The 22296-nt window shown below is 56.3% G+C and overlaps 1 protein-coding gene across 5 annotated transcripts; it reads right to left on the reverse strand.

The window, feature by feature from the left end:
* Positions 1-5252: 5252 nt before the first annotated feature.
* DNAJB5 (DnaJ heat shock protein family (Hsp40) member B5) lies at positions 5253-22017 on the reverse strand. Of its 5 annotated transcripts, none has more exons than XM_054054870.1 (4): positions 21987-22017; positions 14141-14385; positions 11531-12129; positions 5253-7193 (listed from the first exon to the last, which is right to left on the reverse strand). In XM_054054870.1, exons 2-4 carry the CDS (start codon positions 14349-14351, stop codon positions 6960-6962), a joined length of 1044 nt encoding a protein of 347 aa, XP_053910845.1. In that variant the 5' UTR covers positions 14352-14385; positions 21987-22017; the 3' UTR covers positions 5253-6959. The 5 variants fall into 5 exon arrangements, with proteins under 5 accessions (XP_053910845.1, XP_053910842.1, XP_009556103.2 ...); XM_054054867.1 differs by lacking the exon at positions 21987-22017 and adding an exon at positions 18866-19037; XM_009557808.2 differs by lacking the exon at positions 21987-22017 and adding an exon at positions 17470-18845.
* Positions 22018-22296: the final 279 nt, after the last annotated feature.

Consider the following 22296-nt stretch of genomic DNA (forward strand, 5'->3'; position numbering starts at 1 on the left):
AGCCCGCCAGGTGTCCTGTCCCATGCTCCATAGCTGGGTTCTGATCCTGGTGCTGCTTCTAGCTTGCTGCCTTGCTCAATTTATTTCTATCTTCTCTGTATGTTCCTTCTCTTTGTGATTTTATGGGACCCAGCCCTGGGTCTGGTCCCATCACATGCCTGGGAGCAGGCCGTGGGCCTGGATGCAGGGAGCCTGCGTGAGGCAGTTGCTGTAGGACATAGAGCAACCTTGTGCTGCCAGCTTTTCGGGAGATGCAGGAGCTGAGGTTTCTATGGGATCATGCGACAGAAGCTTTCCTCCCTGCTTTTAGGTCTGAGCCACTATGTAAAGGGCGAACTTCCTCGTGTACCTCCTGGGAGTTGTGTGGGTCCCAAAGCCTGGCAGATCTGGGGTGGGGGGGGTGTTGTCCATCAAATCAGCTGGATTTAAGGGGAGAGGGAAGTCTCAGAATGGCGGAAGAATCGCACTGCCCATGAGAGGGGGCTTGTGCACAGCAATGTAGTGAAAAGAGTGAAAATTGGAAACACTGTGTTTAAATAGTACAGCCTCCTGCTGGGGTAGGAGGCCAGGAGGGCCCTGGGGAGGGTGGGCAGCTCAAGTGCTTTGTCCTACTTCTCTGCACAGCCATGTCCTCATGCCACCTCTGTTGGAGAAGACACTGCTGCTTGCTCCTGCAGGGTCTCCTTTGGCAGCAGGGCTGAGGATGGGGCACTGGTGCTTCCTGTGCTCCTTGCCTCTTTTTTCCTTAGTGAACCAGTACTTGGTGATGTTTACCCAGTGCTGCTTCCCTGTCTTTGCGTCTTCCTGCTGCTCTGCAGGCATGCGGATGCTGGCTTTGCTTTCCAATGCATCACCAGTGCAAGCCGAAGAGGCAGCCCCAGCTGGGGACAACCAGGAGCCAGCTGCTTGCAGCCATCCAGAAGTGGGGAAAAGGCCACTGCACCCCTGCCAGGTGCTCTTCAGGACTCCCCAAATCCTTCCCGAGCTCTGACACAGGGTGGATTTCTTCCTGCCAGTTTGGGGCCATCATCACCCAGCCAACGCTGGGGAAAAATTCGTGCTGGCATCTCTGCTGTGGAGTATGGGGCAAGCAGGGCATGGGATGGTGAGGTGAATGGCCCACTTCCCAGCAGTCCAAGTCTTCCCTGATACTACATTTCTCTAACTGCAAATGCTAATTAAATGATGCAGGAAGGCTGCAAAACCTCATCTTTCTTTGCTTTCCACCTGTAGGACATGGCTCCTGGTGGGCAATGTGGTGGGGACAGCACCCATGGGAGCTCTGAGAGCATCTGCCCTGGCACGGTGTAAACCTGCTAGGAATCTGGGGGTGTCCCCCAAGTTGGCATGTGCAGCATCCAGGGACCTTGACTGCCTACCCTGCCCCTCCATGGATCCCCAGGAGAGCAGGTGGCACCTGGGAATGGGTTTGGTCCCAGCCTGTAACCCTTTCCAGAAGACATTTCCCAGATGAGACCTCTGGAAGCCACAGGAGCAGGAGCCCTCCCATGGTGTCCTTACCTACCCAGGGCCTTGCTGTGGGAACTGGGCACCCCTAAAGGCAAAGGGTGGAGGAATGTGCTAGTGGCTGGGGCTTGCCCTGAATGGGGTGAGATTGTCAAGGGGACAGCTGAGGGTTGTCCCCTCATCATCATTGTTCGCATCTCCTTCCAACCCTCAGGGGCTCCCCAGGTGGCCCCAGAGCCACATTCCTCTCACCCCAGCCCTACAGCTGGGTCCTGCAGGGACAGTGTGACCTCAAAGGGGCCACAGCCCAGTCCACAGTGGGTGCAGAATGGGGGATCCTGCAGCCAAGGCACTGGGCTTAGAGGCTGGACCCTAACCCAAGGGATTGGGCCCTCCAGCAGCATCCCAATCCCCTCTGAGCCCGGCAGGCGTTCTTGCCAGCAGAGGGCAGGCAGCACCCATGCTCAGAGGGTCCCCTGTCCCCTCGGGGCCAGCACCCTGCGGGCATTCCTGACCCCAGGGCATCCCCTCCCCTTAGATGTCTCCTTCCCTTGGGCGTCCAGTCCCCATGGGCATCCTTGGCCCCCAACCTTGTGCATCACCTGTCCCATGAGTGTCCTGTCCTCATGGCTATTGCTGCCCCAAGGGCTCCCCTTCTCCACAGGTATATCCTGCCCTCCCAAGTGACATTCCCCCTTCCCCGTGGGTGTTTCTGGTCCAACAACATTCCTTCCCCATGGCCACTTTCTGCCCCATGGATACCATTGTAGAATCATATAGAATAGTCTGGGTTGGAAGGGACCTTAAAGACCAGCCAGTTCCAACCCCCCGCCATGGGCAGGGGGACACCCCACTGGATTGGGTTGCTCAAAGCCCCATCCAGCCTGGCCTTGAACCCCTCCAGGGATGGGGCATTCACAGCTTCCCTGGGCAACCTGTGCCAGTGCCTCGCCACCCTCACAGGAAAACATTTCTTCCTAAGATCTAATGTCAATCTATCCTCTCTCGGCTTGAAACCATCTCTCCTGTCCTATCCCTGCACCTCCTGGTAAAGAGCCCCTCACCAGCTTTCCTGTAGGCTCTTTCAGCACTGGAAGCTGCTATAAGGTCTTCCCAGAGCCTTCTCTTCTCCAGGCTGAACAATGCCAACTCTCCCAGCCTGTGCTCCTATGGGAGGTGCTCCACCCCTTGGATCATCTCTGTGGTCTCCTCTGGACTCGCTACCGACAGATCCATGTCCTTCCTGTGCTGAGAACTGAATGCAGGGCTCCAGGTGGCATCTCACAAGAGCAGAATAGAGGGGAATAATCACCTCTCTCGCCCCGCCGTCCACATTTCTGGTACAGCCCAGGGTACGGCTTTCTGGGCTGCAAGTGCACACTGCTGGCTCCTGTTGAGCTTCTTATCCACCAGTACTCCAGGTGGAGTTTCAACAGGTGGCTCCTGTTGAGCTTCTTATCCACCTTCTCCTCAGGTCTGCTCTTGGTCCATTCTCTGCCCAGCCTCTACTTGCACTTGGGATTGCCCTGACCCAGGAGCAGGACCTCGTGCTTGGCCTTGCTGAACTTCATGAGGTTTGCACAGGTCCGGCTCTGAAGCCTGTCCGAGTCCCTTCCCTCTGATGGGTTGACTGCATTATCAGCTTGGTTTCATCAGCAAACTTGCTCGGGTGCGCTCAATCCCACTGTCCATGTTGCTGACAAAGAAGTTAAACATCTTTGTAAACAAGGATGTTAAACTGGTCCCAGTACAGATCCCTGACAAACACTACTTGTTCTTTGGCAGTATTGTCACCCCTCTGGCCAGGGAGGCTGTGCCAGCTCTGTTCCCTCCCCCTGCCCTCTCTATTCAGCCCATTAGCTGCTCCCAACCCTGTGCCTGCTGTGGGCGAGTGTTTTGCAGGCTGTTTTCATGGCCCTGTGCTCTGCCCTGGGAGGGAGCAGGGAATGACAGCTCCTGTTTGGGGTCTGGAGCCTCTGCCCAGTCCCCTCCCGAGGCACAATGCCTGTGTTTTTTTTCCTTTCATCATCTGCCCTTCTGTGCTTCTCCCACTGGGAGCTTTGGGGAAAAACTTTCCAGGCAATAGTGGGATTTTCCATGGGTGCAGCTTGTGCCACTGCCTCTTGCCCTGCCAGGGCCCCTCTTGTGTCTGTCCTGCCTCCTGGGCAGCCAGCAAGACCCCTCCCTCCCCGTTGGCCATCCTAGAAAGGGTGGCTGTTGGCAGCTTGGACAGATGTACTCTTCCCTGGGTGAAAATCTACCTGGATGGCCGAGCCCAGAGAGTTGTGATGAGAAGAGGTAAATCCAGCTGTTCGCAAGCCAGACCCAAGTGGTGTTCCCCAGGGCTCAGTGTTGGAGACGGTTCTGTCTTATCTATATCAATGATCTGGATGAGGGGATTAAGTTCTCCCTCAGTGAGTTTGCAGATGACATCAAATTGGACAGGAGTGTTGATCTGCTCAGGGATAGGAAGGCTGTGCAGAGGGGTCTGGACTGGATTAATGGGCAGAGGACAGTTGTATTGGAGTTCAACAAGTCCAAGCGCCAGGTCCTGCCCTTGGGACACCACAGCCCTGTGCAGTGCTACAGGCTTGGGCAAGAGTGGCTGGAAAGCTCCTGACTGAAAAGGGCCTAGGAGTGCTGTTCAACAGTGGCTGAACACGAGCCAGCAGTGTGCCCAGGTGGCCAAGAAGGCCAACAGCATCCTGGCTTGTATCAGAAATGGTGTGGCCAGCAGGACCAGCAGAGTGATTGTGCCCCTGTATTTCATGGTGGTGAGGCTGCACCTTGAATGCTGTGTTCAGTTTTTGGGCTCCTCGCTACACAAAAGACATCAAGGGTTGCAGCGTCCGGAGAAGAGCAACGAAGCTGGTGAAGGGACTGGTGCAGAATAGTTAGGAAGAACAGCTGAGGGAACTAAGGCTGTTTAGCCTGGACAAGAGGAGGCTGAGGAGAGACCTTATCGCTGTCTACAACTCCCTGAAAGGGGGTTAGTAGTGAGGTGCTGGTCTCTTCTCCCAAGTAACAAGTGACGAGACAAGAAGAAATGGCTTCAAGTTCATCAGCGGAGATTTAGACTGGATATTAGGAAACATTTCTTTACTGAAAGAGCGGTGAGGCACTGGAACAGCCTGCCCAGGGAAGTGGTGGAGTCTCCATCCTTGGAGGTTTTTAAAAAGCACGCAGAAGTGGCACTTTGGAACATGGTTTAGTAGACACTGCGGTATCCGACTTGGTGATTTTAGAAGTCTTTTCCAACCTCAGTGATCCTGTCCTTAGCCATCCCATCCTATTGCCCATGTCAGCCATGTCCTGGGAGCCCCGAGGGAACACACACACCCTGGCCGGTTCCCCTCGCTCTCAACCCCTGGCAATGTGGTCAGCACAACTAACTCAATTTAATGAGGGAAGCAGCCATTCTCTGTGACCGAGAAGGTCATGCATTCCTTCCATTTCCTCTCATTATCAGGCCCTGAAAGTCCCGTGCACCAAGTAAACAAAGCAAACAGATTTCTTCTTCCCCTCCCTACCATCCTCAAGGCTCCTGTCCAATTAATCCCTTCCTTACCAGCCTTCAGGGTCCCAGGCACACAGCCAGCCCAGAGGTGGGAATGACACAGTCACAGTGCTCCATCCTTGTCACACTTCCTGCATGAGCACAGCCCAGCATTTCCCATTGCAACACATCTCAAGGCAGTATATTTTTTAAAATACTTTATTTCTTTTTTTCTCTCAATACTGACATTACAAAAAAAAAAAAAAAAAACCAAACAAAAAAAAAAAACATTACAAAAAACCCACTATGAAACATTCAGGTCTCGTTGAAACCGAGAACAACAAAGCAGCTTGCATCTGCGCGCTGGCCTGTCTTCTCGCTCATGGTGTCCACCAGGTTTTCCTCTACATCAAACTCCACAGGGACCAGCGGAGGGAACCAGTGGCATCCTCTTGCCAGCCAAACTGGGCTATTAATTAAGCAGTGCCTCACAGCTCCCCTGGCCCCTTAAGATAGACTGTACACCTGTACACTCAGCCCCGACAGATGCCCCGTGCTTGGCCCCCACCCCAAAAGACCCCCCTGTTTCAAGTCAGTGCTTTCTCTTTAAAGAAAACGGATCCCCAGGGCAGGGGGAATATTTTGGCAGGGGTTTTCTCGGTGGTGCTGTGGTGGAAGAGGAGCCGTACAAAGCCAGGTCGAACGCGCTTCCTGCTCTGTAGGAGCCCTTTCCCAGGAAAAAAGAAACTGGCACGAGGCAGAGTGGGCCAAGAAAGGTAAGAAATATAAAAATTCTCCTGATGGAAATCCAAAGGTTTTAAAAAAATACAGCATTTTGAAACGAAGCCACCAAGCAGACTGCCTCATGCGCCTCCCAGCTCCACCCTGACGCTCAGAAACACCTCCTGAATGAATCGTCCCTATAGAAAAATATATACACGTGCCTTTCTCTTCTTATTAAAAACCCTAAGGTTGAACTCAAACGCTAGTGAAACCCACGGCTCTGCTCACGCTTGGCTCTGCTTTTGCACCCAGACTTGTGCTACACACGTGCCCATGACAGGCTTGATGTCCATGTGGCTAAACTATCCCCCTCAAGAAAAAAAAGTCAGGGTGCACTACACCAGGAACCCCCAAATGGGCAGAGAAAATCCCTTACAGAGTTTATCTAACGAGCTCTATATATACGTTTTTAAAAAAAAAAATAAATCAAAGCAGCAATGCAAACTCAACACATCTGAACAAGAAAGCTCCACCCTGGGCTTTCCCCCCTCCTCCTGCTGGCTGGGGCTCTGCGGGCAGAAGATGCAGCGCCAGGAAGGGGCAGGAAGCTGGATGGGACCATCCCCATGTGCTCCGCTGTTTGGCACAGCCGAGACTTGGTATTAGGCTTGGCACAGGAGAGCGGACCGCGGTCAGACTCGGTACCGTGGTCCCAGATGAGAAACAGTCCGGCTACAGGGAGGGCCACCGCGGGCAGGAGCAATTGGCACCGCGGTACAGCCAAGACCCCAAACAGCAGCAAGTATCAAAGAGGGGAAGAGGAAAACTAACGGCAGGGATGCCAGATCCTGCGGAGTCCTATTTACACTGTGCCGGACCCCGACAAGTCCAGCCTCTGGTGGGAAAAGTGGCCTGAAAAGCTTGTGACAAAAAACCCACAACATGATGCACCTGCCTGGGCAAAGAGCCCACGCTGTTCGCTTGTGAGAAGTGGAAAAGCTGGACCTCTGGGGAAAAAAAACGTTTGGCCGCTGGGAGAGCTGTGAAGGGCAGGAGCCTCCCTGCTGCTGGAGTAGAAAACAGGCCAAGAGGTATGGATGGGTAGAGGGATGGGTGTGGGGTGGGTTGGGTGGGTTTCTTGGGGAAGGAAAGTGGTGTGACGGTTGGTGTTTTTTTTGCATTTCAAAGTGCTGTGGCACCTCTGCTCCGTATGGGCTGGGTGCTCCGGCACGTGCGTTTGGAGTATTGCTGCTTGGAGGAGAGTCCCTGGCCTCTAGGAGCACGGGAGGTGCTGCTTGAGGATCTGTCTTGTCTGGGGAGCTATTCTGTCAGGGAAGCGGATTTTGAACTCCACGATCAAGTCTCCTCGCTGGCTGGGGGCCTTGGGGAAGGGCAGCCCCTCCCCACGCAGTCTCTTCACTGTACCCGGCTTGATGATGTCATTGCAGGGCAGTGGGATCACCCGCCCGTCGATGGTGGGAATGTTCACGGTGCAGCCGCACAAGGCCTGAGGGAAGAAGAGAAGACACACCGTCAGACAGGGCTGACACCCCAAAGCAATCTCATGGATGCACCCTGTCCTCCTGCTGGCTGTTCTCCGGGATAAAGTGCCCAGCTCTGTCTGGATGGTGCCCAAAAGCACCAGTTGATGCTCACCAGTGCAAGCACGGGTCTCTGCTGGTGCTGGCCCAGTCTAACCAGCATGAACTGGGCTGCAGGAGCTGTGCAGGAGAAGAGGGGTGCCCTGGGTGAGGGATGCCACTGCATCTTGGGGGAAAAGACTGCCCCTCTCCATCTCTTGGGGTCCCCATGAGGCACCACCAGCAAGCACTCAGACACTCGCAGCAACACACTAAATTTAGCTACTTCCCAGCCTCACCGTTCAGCTTTGGGCAGTCAAAAATCCAGCTGAGATCATAGGATGCCACCACAGTTCGTCAGCTGTCGTCCTCTGGAGCTCTGCAGCTCTGCCCGGCACTGAGGGTTATCTATAGCACAGCCCAAGTCTCATCCCCACTACCAACACCTTCCAAAAGGTTACGCCAGCGTGGGACGGCGGTGAGGCCACAGGACAGCACAAACCAAGATTTCCTGGAAGCTGCGGTCCCAGAGGTGCTGGTCCCTGTCACGAGTCCCAGTTGCAAAGCCAGGAGCCGGTTTTCTGGGAGCCACCCCAATGTGTCCCAGCCACCCGCAGCAGCCAGGGTGGTGGGTGCCCAGCAACCGCAAGCCAGCCTGCATTAACGAGCCACGTGACATGGGAATGCAGCAAGAAAATCCTTGTGTCCTTAAATAACTCAGACAGCTCTGGCATACACGTGGGCAGGATCGTCTTCAGGCTTTCAGCAAGGGTTGAGGGAGAGGATTGCGGAGCGATGCTTCTGGAAATGGGGGGTGGGGAGCTGGGTTGCCAAGGCTGGAGATTCTTCTGAGCAAGGGGCTGACACAGGCTTACCCCTCTGAGATGGGTCCTGGGGGTCCCAGCCCTCCTGTCCCACTGAAAATACCCTGTAAAGGGAGGGGTGCAGGATGCAATTTGCTGTTTCTGGGATCAGTTGGGGGATGTTGTGCAACACCCTCCTCAGGAAAGGCCTCTTGTGGCAGAGCAGCAACAGGCATAAGAAGAAACATTTCTTCTCATACTGGCCACCGGCTCAGAGCTGACAGATGTGGCTTCTGCAGCTGAGCCAGGGCTTTGCACCAGGGCGATACTGGCAGGACACTGGGGGCTCTGATGAGCAGAGAACAGGAGAGCTGTAGCCAGCTCCTTACACAGCTGCTCTGCATGAGGTCTCCTCCAGGGAAGGGTCTCCTCCAAGGATGAGCTTTTCTAGTTGCAAGAGGGCGCCCATTGCCAGCTCCGTGCAAGGAGCAGGTGCTTGGCTGGAGCTCCAGCAGGTTGGAGGGAAGCAAAGGATCGATCAATGCACTTTGGGTCTGGGCTTGCCCAAGGATCCTGAAGCCCTCCTGCCCACGGGTACCCACCACCATGCACCATGGAGGGCTGCATAGATCCACATGTTCCAGGCAAAGGACATGTCCAGCCACAAAATGGGAAGAACAGGAAATCCCTATGGGAGCACGTGGATGGGGCAAGCAGATGGATGCAAGCAGGAGCAAGTGTTAGCAGTGAAGGCAGATGGGATCTTAATGTTTTCTTCCGAGGGCCAAGATGCGAGATTCTGCGGTGATTGCTCCTTCTCCGTATGTCCTTATTTTTCACTCTTCTTGCCCAACTTCAGTGGCATTTGAGAAAACAGCTGCTGAAGTAACACCAGTAACTGGGGGAGCAGCCCCACATCCTAGAAAGAGGTTTGGTTTTCCCCTAAATGAAATAACCCCAGGTTTGATAGCTGAATGCTGTGCTGTGAGAGCAGAACTTTATCTAGGTCAGTGCTCAGTCCTCCTCCGCTTGCAGGAAAGCTGCGGGAGAGGATGTTGGCACCGGTCGCGTCTCAGCCAGGTGTTGATGTGCAGATGCTTTGAGGAAGGTGGTGCCAGGTAAAGGATGCAAAAGCGGGTGGCTGCTGAGGGCTGGCATTAGGCAGGCAGCTGGGCTGGCACAAGCCCTTGCCAGTAGGCACTGCCTGAAGATCTACCTCTCCGGAGAGGCAGTTGCTGGCAGAATGGTGTCACTTCTCCCTCTCTTGGTCTCTCACTCGACGTCTTCCTGTAATTTTAGGAAGGGACATTTCCCTGCAGCCCACAGTCCATGGGGAAGCCCTCTGACACCTTTGGCTTCTGCAGGAGCCGGGTGGCAAATGCCCTGTGCTGCCCCGGTTGGGGCCACATGGCACCCAGTAGGGCTGGGACAGGAAGAGTGGGAGGGCATTTGCCTCCTTGGATTGCTCTCCAGAGGTTTCTGTGGGATGAAGGAGGAGGAGGTTGCTCTCCAGAGCACAAGGTGCCTTGCTTCATGTGGCAGCAGGATGCTAGTGAGCCATCTCCAGCACAGCACTACTGCATGTGAGCTCTGTATGCTGGCACTGTGCTGTGCTGCTCTCACAGCAATGGAAAAGACTAAAGCTTGTGCAAAAAAATACAGCCTTACAAGGAGGAAAGGTGCAAGGAGAGCACCCAAGACTACAGCCACAGGCTCAGGTGATGAGGAGGTTGTATCCATCACATATAAGGTGATGGCAGATAGAACTGCGGAGATCCTGGCACCTGCTCATGCTCCAGAGCATGTAAGGTACTTTTCATGGAAGACAAAAGCAGCAGAATATCACCCTGCTCTGGAAAGCAGCAAGTTGGGGATGGCAGCCAGGCAGGCAGCTCCCCGAGGATGGCCAGCATGCTGGGTTTGCAGTGGGGATGGACAAAGACCAGACAGTCCAGCTCAAAGAGATACGGAATTTGCCCAGAACAGCAGTTTTCTGCTTTGTGACTACATCGTGTAAACCAGAGGCCAGGACACATGCCTGGATCACAGTGATGATGAGCATCCAGCACCAGCACTTCTGGTGCAAAAACATGCAGGGCCAGAGCAGGTTAATGAACAGGTTTTCTGTGCTCTTAAAAGGCCAACTCCAAGGAAGAGCCCCCTCCAGCCTGAGCAGCGCATGAACCTAGGCTAACGTGGTCTGGAAATCAGCACAGCAAGCTTAGGGTTAATTTTACAGATAGAGGAATGCACAGAAGAAAACATGTGAGATATGGCATGCATGGCTCCATAAATAAGGCAGCCTCTTATGAGTATTTCTGGAGCAGCCAGGGCAGCCAGCCATGGCAGGAATAAACCTCTTCACTTTGCACTGTGAAGGAAATTCAACTCCTGAGTCTGCAGGTTAACTTGAACTGAGTTTTCTCGAGGAGCACTCAGTTCTGCCTGATCCACGTGGCTGTCCCTTGCACCCAGTACACCCGGTTGCAGCCCCAGCTGGGATGCAGAGCCACTGCAAAGCTCTCCTGACTTGCTGGCACAGTAATGAGCTCACGTTTCCCTACCTCAGGTCTGGCTCATTGAGCTTATTTCTATTAAATGCATTTGAGAACATAAATCTGCCTTCAGAAAAAGAAAAAAAGTCAGCTCATTAAGAAGACAGACACTGTCTACAGTCTGAAAGGAACAGCAAATGGCAGCTGCCAAAATCGTCAATGTTAAATGCAGCTGCCAGCTGGGGTTTATTAAAAGGTAGTTACACAGCAGTGGCAGCGAACGGCACATCTTGTACTGGTGTAATCTCCCCTTCCTCTCCCACCTTTGTGCAGCTTCTGATGCATCCAGCCCTGCTGTGACCTCTGGGACTCGCAGCCTGGATGTGCTGCATTTTGCTCAGTGCTTGAATATTTCATTTACTTGGTTCTTGATATAGGAAAGCCAGAGCTATGATAGCTACAGCATTGCTCTGCAGGGGCAAGGTACCAGCCTTCTTCGTGTGACCCTGCTTTCTGTGTGTGGCGACAGGCACCTGGCACTATCCCAGATGGTAATTAAGCCACAGGAGGCTCAACTATGAGAACAAGGCTCATGCTAGCCAGCTTGGGTTTTCCCTTGTGCTTACAGAGGACCTGGGCTCCCTTTCATATGTGAATATGCTAAAATAGAAGGACAAGACATATGGGGAAGGGAGAAAAGGGGTAAGTAACACCTATATTGCCCCAAGAAACAAGGTGTATTCAGCAGGGATCGCAGCACTCATGTCCTACACCCGCACTGAGGCCAAGCATCTCCAAAAACTGGCCTCTGTTGTGCTCCTCTCTGCAGATATCTTTGCCTGTGTCTCTTGTGACCTACCTGGTCCTTCCTCATTGCTGCAGAACAAGGACTGACTCCCATCTTGACCCCATGTGCCATGACCCCACGCCATCTCCCACCCTACGGGATTTCCCACCCTTACCCACCTCTTTAAGACTGATGTTTGCCGTGTAGATCACATTTGTTCCATCCCTCTTGAAGTGTGAGTGAGGCTTGTCCTTGAGAACGAAGACGATGTCAGCAGGGATGTTGTCCGGGGTGGCGTCCCCTTCTTTGGGGAATGTGATTTTGGTACCTTCCTTCCAACCCCGTTTGATGACAATGTTTAGGATCTTGTCCTCAGTCCGCATGGTCCGGCCATCAGCGTTGAGCCTTCTGCGTGTGATCTTCATCCTCTTGGTGGAGCCATGGTAGATTTCTTCCAGGGACACCTTGAGTTCATGGATGACGGGTGGGTCTTGGACCTTCCTCCGTGTGTGCAGGGACTCTTGGTGCCGCCGGTGAACCCCGTTGATGCCGTTGAAGCCAAACCGGCCGAAGGCACTGAAAGGGTCATCATCATCATCGATATCCATGTCTTCTTGGTCAAAGCCATTGAACATCCGGGAGCGGCTGCTAGCGAAGAAGATGTCAAAAGGGTTGGAGCCTCCAAAGAAGGATGCAAAGGTAGCGTGGGGGTCTCCATGGAAGGTGTAGTGGAAAGTGTTCCCTGAGCCACTTGAAGAGCCACCTCCAGTTTTGAGACCTGGAAGAGAAGGGGTAAGACAAGACATGAACGCCCCTGCCAGCAAACACCGTGCCGAGACCACACTTCCCAGGTGTGAGCATGGTCTCTCCTGGCTCCAGGCAGCCCTTCCAGCATCTACTGGAGATGCAGGTCAGCCTCTCCAGCCCAGCCATCTGTGGAAAGCATGGGACTGGAAGGCATCACCTCATGACACACAGTCCTGCCCCCGCACCCAACAAGTTCAAAATCCATTCAGGTTTTGCCCCTGATGTCCCTACTGAAGTGGTTTTGTGGTTCTCTCCATTCACTTCACCGACCAGCCCATCTCCATCAATCCCCATGAGCAGTCTCTCTTTTGCCCACATAGTCCTGTCTCTTGGGCTGCACTGATGGCCATTGTCCAGGAGCACCATCCTGCAGATGAGAGCAGGCTTTGACCTCAGCAAGCAACTGTGACTCTCAGTGGCAGAGAAGGTGGAGGTCAGCAGTCCCCTAGGTTGACATGCAGCTCCCTGTATACAGGCTGTACAAAATGCCAGGTAAGCTCAGGGTCTGGACCTTTTGGCAACCATTCCCATGGGAAAATCCTCTGCCAGGTCCTGGGCTGAGCCTTATGTCACTGCTATTCTCCTAAAGTCCTGAGCAGCAAAGACACACAACAAGTGGCCCCCCAAAGAGGTCACATATGCTCTGCAAGGCTATTTTTGACTGGGAGGAATGGGAAGGGTTAAGGCAAGCCCAGCTCTAAGACTATTTTCAGGCCATGCTGGTGACAGTGAAGGGCTATTTCTGATGGGCTGTCCCTCGTGCCAGCCCCCTGCAGCAGGATAGGAGGGGGAGAAGCACAAAACGGGCAAGTGTGGGAGTCTCTTCTGATGGATGAAGTTAATACTCTGTGTGGGTGGGGGGGCTTTCGCTTCACCTTGCTACCCCAGTGGGTGGGACCCAGAAGCCCCTCAAATGCTGATCCCCAAGATATGTGCCTCCAAAAAAGGCACCTGATGGGATTCAAAAGCTGTAGGGGGCCATGGACCACAACTGGTCCAATGCCAACAGGGTCTGGCTTTGTTGGTGTTCCCTGTCCCATTGTGAGGAGGGGGCTACTCTTCCCTCCTCAACTCACTCTTTTTTTAGCTGCCTTTGGTGATGTGATCTTGCCCAATTCCCACAGAGTCCCCATCCTTAACATTCCGTACAGCCAGGAGGTTTCACCTTTAATCCCATGACACCAGCCTCAATGGGGTCTGATTTCAGCATCACCTCCAGGAAATAACTGGTTTCTTACTTGAGAAAGCCTCTCCTCATTTTACAGGGTGGCAAACCACTGTGCCTCGTGCACCCATCATAGCCCTTACACAACTAACAGGTCAAGAATTAACCCACTGCTGGTTAATTCTGCCAGCAACTCGTTAGGGGATGCACCTGCCCACTGGCCCCGCAAGAGGGGCTGCCTCTTCCACCCAGCAGACTTCTCCTGCCAGACCTGCTCTTTTAAGCACCCAAGCCCTGGGCTGATTAATGCAGATGCTATTCAGTGCTCTCCTCGAATGGGGTTGCGCTCTTCCATCTTCGACTAATAAGGCTGCCTGTGGTGCAGCGGCTCTCCTCCTCCATGCCAACCACGAGACAACAGCAGCCGCCTGGTTTCAAAACAAGGACCTATTACTTAAATTGGGAAAAGCTTTGAATCCTGTAGGTCAGCCTGTACCGGTAAGGACAGTGGGACCAGTGCTCAAATGCAAGTGGGAATGTGGGCAAAAGCAATACTTCTTCAGTAAGAAATCTAGCTTAATTAAAAGGTCATACCACAGGTATGACCTTAGCGGAGCAGCTTGGGGAGGAGTGGGTTGAGAGGAGACATATGACACCAGCAGAGCCTTTGCCCTCCCCTGTTTTGCGGCTACCAGCCTTGTTTCAGGGTCAGACATGAACCACGAGGTCAGCTCTGTGTGCAAACACGCCTTCACCTACAGAAACCGATTTTGACCCTGCGCCCCAACCTCCATGCAGGTTATGCTCATATCCTCACCTTCCTCTCCATACTGGTCATAAACGGCTCGTTTCTTGGGGTCGCTCAGGACATCGTAAGCCTCTGCAATCTCCTTGAACTTCTCCTCGGCATTGGGGTCTTTATTCTTATCAGGGTGATACTTCAGGGCCATTTTCCGATAGGCTTTCTTGATTTCATCCTCGTTGGCACTGGACTGGATGCCCAAAATCTTGTAATAGTCCTTCCCCATGACGGCGACGCTACCGGGAGCCGAGTACTTATTCCTGAAAGCAGAAAAACAACTCTCCGTAAGGTGAATATCCAACTGGGGCAGCTGGGGACAGGACTGGCACACACTTATCGTGGAGCTGATGCTCCCTGCGTCCCACTGGCCAGCAGCACCAGAGCCTCCTCAAGTCCACGCTTCCCACCGGAGGTCAGAGCCCTGGCACCAGGATGTTCCCCAGCTCCAGCTTTACTTCCCCAAGCCCCAGGGCAGGGATGGGGAGACACATCTCTGAGGCTGACAGGGAGAAGGAGAGTCTGAGCTGGGGCATGGCGTTATTATAAAGGCCACGCCACTGCTCACGTCAGGCCAGGACTGCGCTCCCGTCCTGTCCCCCTGCCGCTGAGCCAGGAGGGCTGAGCCATGTCTAAATGTAGCTGTCAGCCCATGCCTGTCCACCCCCTTTTGGCTCTCTCCCAGCCGGGGACCTGGGACGGGAGTTGGGGGTGATGACAGCAGGTTTTTGGAGGCTGGAAGCAGCGGCAGGGACCTGCTGCCACCTTCACCTTAAAGGAACTTCAAACATTTTGTTCCTGAAAGCAATTGGCATTCAGCTGGAGATAAGCGCCTCCGGCGTGTCAGAGCGGTAATTTGTATTTAACTGAGAGAGAACGAAGCCGTTAGACAGAAACATCTTGTGATAGTGGGAGGGCTTTTTTTATTTCTTTTTGTTTTAAGAAAAAAAAATCCACTTTCTACCCTGACTTGCACTCCCGAGAGCCTTCAACTACATCTTACAGCAAGCCAGAAGCGTGGGGTGCCCTCCCTCCACTGTGCGGGGCCTGAGGCCAGGGCCATGCCTATACTAAGGCATGGAAAACTTGACAGCCATAACCCAAGGGAGGAAAAGGATGAGCAATTAATTCAACCCCCAGTCACGCTGCCAGTGTGGCAGAGACCCAGGGAGCAAGCAGAGCAGCTAGGAGGGCAGTTTCTCGGGGCAGAGACTGAGCAAGCCCTATGCTTCTCCAATGGTGCTTCCCACTGCTCCTCAACCTTTGCTCATCCAAGAGCCGACTCCCATGTCAACCTGTCCTCCTGTCTCACAACGCAGGTCTCTGCTTGCTCCTGGCCGTGCTCTTCTGCAGGTGCTGCCCCAGCAGACCCTCTGCTCTCTGTTAACCACTCCTGCTCATGTCCTGCTCCAAACATCCCTGGGCAGCCCCAGCCCATTGTGACCCTTCAACAGATGGATTTCTGCATGAGGCATGAGCCTTGGACTTCCCTGCTCCATCACACAAGTTACCACATATCTCTAGAAGCTTTATCCATAAGCTCCCAGCGGAGGTCACGGAGGAACCCTCTCTACCCCAGCATCTCAGATGAGGGTGTCTGAGCACCCCTGGGGTGCACAACCACAGTGCTGCACTGAGCCCCGGGGTTTCATTCCAAGCATCCAAGGCTTGCCCTGGGTCACACCTCAGGCCATAATGCCTCTGAGGCTGGTGAGCTGCTACGGGGGCTTGGAAACCAGCCACCTTGATCCAAACCACCAAATTCTGCTCTTCTCTGCCCCAGCCACAGAGCACCTCCTTTGCTGTACGTAGGGAGGGGAGCTCAGACACCCAAGTCATGAAGGACATAATGAGAGAAGATGGGGGCACCCATGGGCACGTGAGGAAGCCTGTTGGGGCACAGAAAAGATGGGAGAACGTCCCTGGGGGCGTAAAGAGCATCTGGCAGCCTCTCCTGCGGCAGCTTCTGGATGCCAGCACGTTTCCGTACCAGCTCCTGCGTACAGAGATGCTGCCGGCAGCCAGCCCACACAGGCGCTGGGGGATGCTCTGCCCCTGCTTGCCTCCGCCTTCTCATCTGCCCTCCCCGTGGAGCTCGGGGGCTGCAGGAGACCCTGGGGTGAGCAATGGTGAGGGGCTCTGAATGGTTACCTGCCCAACCTCCCACCAAAGGTCACCACAGTGCTTCCCCTCCCCACAGCAGCTTCCTATGCAGTACAGGGGCTCCCTGTGACCAACACCAGGACCTGGACCAGGATCTGGCCCCTGTCTGGATGATGCCAACCCTCCTGCCATGAGAGCAAGCGGGGCAGCGCCAAAGACCAACCTATCACACCCTGGCTTGAGAGATATGCAGGTGGCAAACCTTCAGTTGTCCCCTCCCGGGGACCACAGTACCCGATTCCGACCCCATGCAGCTCAATCTGACAGCATCACCGCGACCCCCGTCATCCGGCCAAAACCCCACAGCGCTTCCCATGAAAATACATCTCATCCCCCGCAAAACGCTGCTGCCCTCCACAAGATCTCTGGTCTCTGTTGCTGAGGGGTCTCTCCCAGGGCGGGGATGCCTGACAGGGATAAAGTCCTGGTCAGGGACCCCTTCAGCTGGATGGGATGAGGGAGGGGAGATATTTTTGTACCGAAACGCATGCCCGTGCCGCGCCGTTTACCGTGACAGTGAGGACCAGCTGCCAGTGGGTGACCCGGTGGGTTAAGGCACGCTCCGGAGGCGACACTCACACGACACTCACATGCGAGATGATGGTAAAACACGACTCTGTCCCCCTCCTTCCTTCCCTCCCTCCCTCCCTCCCACCTCCGGGGATCAGCTGCGAGTCTTGCCACCGCTCCTCTCCCCCTTCTGCTCAGTCATCCTCTCCTGCCTTCCCATTTAACCCCCTCGGGAGCGGGGAAGGGGGTGGAAGGCGACACAGGGCGGGTTTCAGGCAGGCAAAGACATTCCTGCATCACCCTCCCAGTCCCAACCTTTTTGGACAAGCCACTGTCACCCAACCTTGCAGAAAACCACAAGCATCCCCTCTGCCTGCCAAGCCATCCCAGCCTCCATTCCTCTCTTTCAAATACACCAGGGAAAATAAATAAAAAATTAAATCTTTGTTCCGGCCCTGCACATGACATCAACCTCTGGATGCGCACGCCAGCCGAATAGCGATCGTTTGACATAATTCCTCTGCTAGGCAGTCATCTAAGGGAACAAACCCACCCCGGCAGCTGCACCGGGGAGATATTTTTCCATCTCAGGGTGTGAGGTCACCGCAGGACGCTGGGGATGGACATCAATAGTTTAATCAGGACAAAAGATTGAGAGGTGGAAACCCACTTACCTAAACTTTACGAACACATTCAGAGTCCAAGCCGTCAGTTTTAAAGGCTCTAGCTTTATTTTAAACATCGCGGCTGTCCGTAGGCGCCGGCAGGTGCTGCGTGCCCGGACGGGAGGCACCGAAGGGTGGCAAGGGGATGCAGAGAGAAAGCTGCCGGCTCGTGCCGGGGATGCCACCACTGCCAAGGGATGCTTTGGTGGCAAGCCTCCTCTCCGGCTCATCCGGCACACCAAAAGGACAGCTCCTCACCAGCCAGGTGGCCACAACAGGCTCTGACCTCCGACTTCTGCTCTGAGGACAGCTGGTGGTGGGCAAGCAGGTGTAGAAGCGGTGCTGCCGGGGAGCTGCCCTCCTTTGTGCACTTCCCAGCCACCCGTGGAGAGACCCTTCTATGGAGTCGCTCGCTGAGCTGTAATTTTCCTTTTAATTGGTTTCCAACGCTTTCTCACTAAGCCGCCGGATTAAGACACTTCTGCCGTCAGCTCCAGCATCCTCTCTCCCTGCTGCTGCCGCAAGGCTCCCAGCCGCCCCGTCACCACCACGTCCCCCGCGCAGCCCCCGCCAAAAAGCAGGGAGCGCAGCCAGGAGCCCCCGGTGTCCCCAGAAACGGCTTTGCTGACGCCCAGGGCTCCGCACCCGCCAGGCGAATCGGGGAGGGAAAAAAGTAGGGCGGTGGGAATTTGGGAAAAAGTCACATTAAACCAATTTGCACCTCCCCGGCTTTCCCTTTTGGATGTGCGGGTGTCCCTGTGTTCCCCCTTCCAGGACCCCAGCAGAAGGGGGTCCGACCGACGCACTCCCAACCAGCAACTGAAGCTCCCGCCCAGGGACCGGAGCTCCCGCATCTCAGCGGGGCACCGGGACGGTTCCTCCTCCCAGCCTGGTGGCACAAAACCTACTTCTGAAAAGTCACCTTCAGGCGTGCCAAGGAAATCCAATGCCACCAGGTCCCCCCGGTCCACCACTTGTGAGTAGCAGAAAGCATCCTTTCCAGACGCCTCACACTGAAAAGGGGCTCCTGTAAACCACCCAGGCAGGCTGCATCCCAAGGGACTGGCGTTTGGAGGGTCAAAGCATCCTCTCCGGATGCCCCACACTGAAACAGGACTCCTGCATCCCACCCGGGCAAGTTGCATTCCAAGCAGTTAGGGGTCCAGTGGGTCAAAGCATCCTCTCTGGATGCCCCACACTGAAACAGGGCTCCTGCATCCCACCCGGGCAAGTTGCATTCCAAGCAGTTGTGGGTCCAGTGGGTCAAAGCATCCTCTCCGGATGCCCCACACTGAAACGGGGCTCCTGCATCCCACCCGGGCAGGCTGCATCCCAAGCGGCAAGGGGTCCAGTGTCTCGGTGGGCACTTAGCGCCGGGTTGGATGAGCCGGAGTGGGGTGCGTACCTCTCGGCGCGGCTCCAGAAGAGCAGGATGGCTGGCATGGCAGCGTTATCCCAGGTTCGGTAGGGGAGCTGGAGGGGATGTCGGTGCGCCGGGGCAAAGCAGAGACACCCGTGCCCGTGTCGGCTGGCAGCCGCAGGCAACCAGGCAGTAATGTCATGACTACCCGCAATGAATCATCCCTTCCCCGAGCCCCCACACGCACCGCCCGCCTCCCCCTCCCCACCACAGCCCCACTGGGGTGCCGCCACCTGCGTGGGGAGGGGGTGAACCCTCCCCTCGCCGCCTTCCCGCACGCCCCCGCGACGGGCAGGACCCCCTCTGTGTCTCCCTATGTAGGGTCCTACATTTCCGTGCCCACGGGGTGATGCCACTGTGTGGGGACAAGGTCAAGCCCCCCCCTTGCTGCCTCCCATGCGGGGTCCCCCATTTCCAGTCCCACACTGCTGCAGAGATGGGCTTAGCCCCCTCCCCAACACCCCTCGAAATAGGGTCCCTCTCTCCTGCCCCATTGGGGTGCTCTTAGGGATGTGCGGACACACTTAGACCCCTCCCCAACACCCCTCCATGTAGGGTCCCCCTTTCCAGCCCCAGTGGGGAGCTCACAGGGGTGACGGGGCACACTCAGCCCCCCGCCCCAATATCTCTCCATATAGGTCTCCCCCTTTCTAGCCCTACTGGGGAGCTCACACTGGTGTGGAGATGTGTTCAGCCCCTTCCCCAACACACCTCCATGTAGGGTCTCCCCTTTCCAGCCCCACTGGGGAGCTCACACAGGAGTGTGGGGTGAGCTCAACCCACACTCCAACATCTCCCTATGTAAATTCCCCTATTTCCAGCCCCACATGAGGGGGGCACACTCAGCCCCCCACCCCAACATCTCCCCACACAGGGTCCCCCATTTCCAGCCCTATTGGGTGCTATTTCCTGAGTGGGGAGGGAGTCTAGCCCTCGCCCAGCATCTCCCCAGGTGGGGTGCTCCCGTTCCAGCCCCACTGGAGTGCTCACAGAGGTGTGGGGATAAGTTTAACCCCCTCCCTGCACCCCCTGTGACACACGGGGGGGGGTTCCCCATTCCCCCCCATTTTGGGGTGTCCCATTTAGGGGCTGGGTGACCCCTCCACACTCCGCCAGCACCACTGGACCCACTGCGGGGCCCCAAGGTGGTGGTGGTGGTGGTGGGGAGAGCCAGTTAACCCTTTCCTCTCTGCTCTCCTGAAGGACACTGTCACCTCGAATGAGGACAGGGGTTAACTCCTTCCTTGCTGGCTCCTCCAACCCCATCATGGTTACCTCGTGGGGTTTACCCACTTCGTCACCAGCCAGTTCAGCTCCACTGGGATACACTGGTGTCCCCAACATGGCATTTAACCCCTTCCTGGCCAGGCCACACAGTTCCAACAGGGCACATTATTCCCTCCAAAGTGGGAAGGGAGTGAGAGATTAACCCTGTCCAGCCCCACAGGGATATCCTGGGGTTAACCCTGGGCTTTCTCACAGACCCACTTGGATGCACTGTCACCCTTACACAGCAGGAGGATTAACCCCTTCATCGCACCCACTTCAGATCCACAGGAACGCTGTTGCTAGGTAGGGCAGATCAACCTTGACTCATAGCCGCAGCAAACCCTTTTGCCCCACACGGAGTTGGGGGGCAGAGGTGCCAACCCCTTCCTCCCCACCTTCAGCCCCATAGGGAAGACCTGTCACTCCATGGGGGCAACTGGGGTTAGCGGCAAACCTCCCATCCTCACCCACACAGGCGCAGAGGGGCTGACCTCGCCTTCTCAGCCCCACAGGGACCCCCTGTCGCCCCATGGGGTGAGGGGGCTGAACCCTCTGCCCCACAGGGACCCCGTGTTACCCCACGGGGAGGGAATAAAGAGTCTCCAGCCCCACAGGGATACCCTGTCACCTCACAGGGCAGGGCTACTGACCCCCAGCCCCACAAGGACACCCTGTCAACCCACGGAGCAGGGAGACGGATTCCCCAGCCCCACAGGGACACCGTGTCACCCCTCAGTGGAAGGGAGTGTACCAACCCCCAGCCTCACAAGGACACTCTGTCATGCGATGGAGCAGGGGTTCTGACCTCTCCAGCCCCACAGAGACACCCTGTCGCCCCACAAGGCATGGACACGTATCCTCCAGCCCCATAGGGAACCCCCATCACCCCACACTCCCTATTATCCCATAGGACTGACACAGCCGCCCCTGTCATCCCAGGGGGGTTAATCCCCGAGCCCCACAGGGACACTCTGTCGCCCCATAGAGAGGGAGAAGCGACATCCTAGCCCCACACAGACATCCTGTCAACCCATGGGGTGGGGGGACTGACTCCCCAGGTCCCCCATCACCCCACAGGGGCTGACCCCCTCCACAGATCCACAGGATCCTTTTACCCCCCAGTCAAAGGGGCTTCCCCCCACCACAGGACACGGAACAGGGCGCTGTGGGTCAGTGCAGTGGGTCAGTGGAGTGGCACAATGGGGAGGAAGTGTGGGTCAGTGCAGTAGGTCAGTGCAGTGACTCAGTGCAGTGGGGAGAAGGTGTGGGTCAGTGCAGTGGGTTGGCACAGTGGCGTGGGGCAGTGGGGCAGTTCAGTGGGTCAGCACGAGGGGAGGTGGTGCAGTGGGGCAGTGGGTCAGTACAGCGGGGCGGCGCAGTGGGTCAGTGCAGCTGGTGCAGTGGATCGGCGCAATGGGGCGCAGGGCGGGAGCACGGTGGGGCGGTGCAGGAGGGGAGTTCGGTGGGTCAGAACGGTGCAGTGGGGACGAGCAATGGGGCAGTGCAGGGGGGGCGGTGCAGTGCTGCAGGTCGGAGGGTTGGTGCAATGGGGCAGTGCAGTGGGGCGAGTCGGAGGGTCGGTGGGTCCGTGCACGGGGGCGGGTCGGTGCCATAGGTCGGTGCAGTGGGGCGGGTCGGTGCCATGGGTCGGTGCAGTGGGGCGGGTCGGTGGGTCGGTGGGTGGGTGCAGTGGGGCGGGCCGATGGGTCGGTGCCATGGGTCGGTGCAGGGGGGCGGGCCGGTGGGTCGGTGCCATGGGTCGGTGCAGGGGGGCGGGTCGGTGGGTCGGTGGGTCGCAGGGCGGCGCAGCGCGTGGGGCGGGGCGCCCCGCACTCACCGCTCGCGCTGTCCCGGGGCGCCGCGCGCTGCCGAGCCGCCCCCGCCCCCGCCCCCGCGCCGATTGGCCCCGCGGCCGCCCCGCCCCGCCCCCCGCCGCCCATTGGCCGGTTCGAGGCGGCCGCGCCCCTCCCGCGCGGGCCCATTGGCCGGGCGGCACCGCCGGAACCTTCTGGAAGGAGCCGAGCGCAGCCGCCCCGGGGGGGGGGGAGGGGGCACGAAAGGTCTCGTGTCGCGCTGTGGCATCCCGTCAGATTCCATCCCGTGCAGTCTGATCTCACCCTGTTCCATCCAATCCTATCTTATCCCAT

Source organism: Cuculus canorus, chromosome Z (assembly GCF_017976375.1).
Source record: "Cuculus canorus isolate bCucCan1 chromosome Z, bCucCan1.pri, whole genome shotgun sequence".
NCBI lineage: Eukaryota > Metazoa > Chordata > Aves > Cuculiformes > Cuculidae > Cuculus > Cuculus canorus.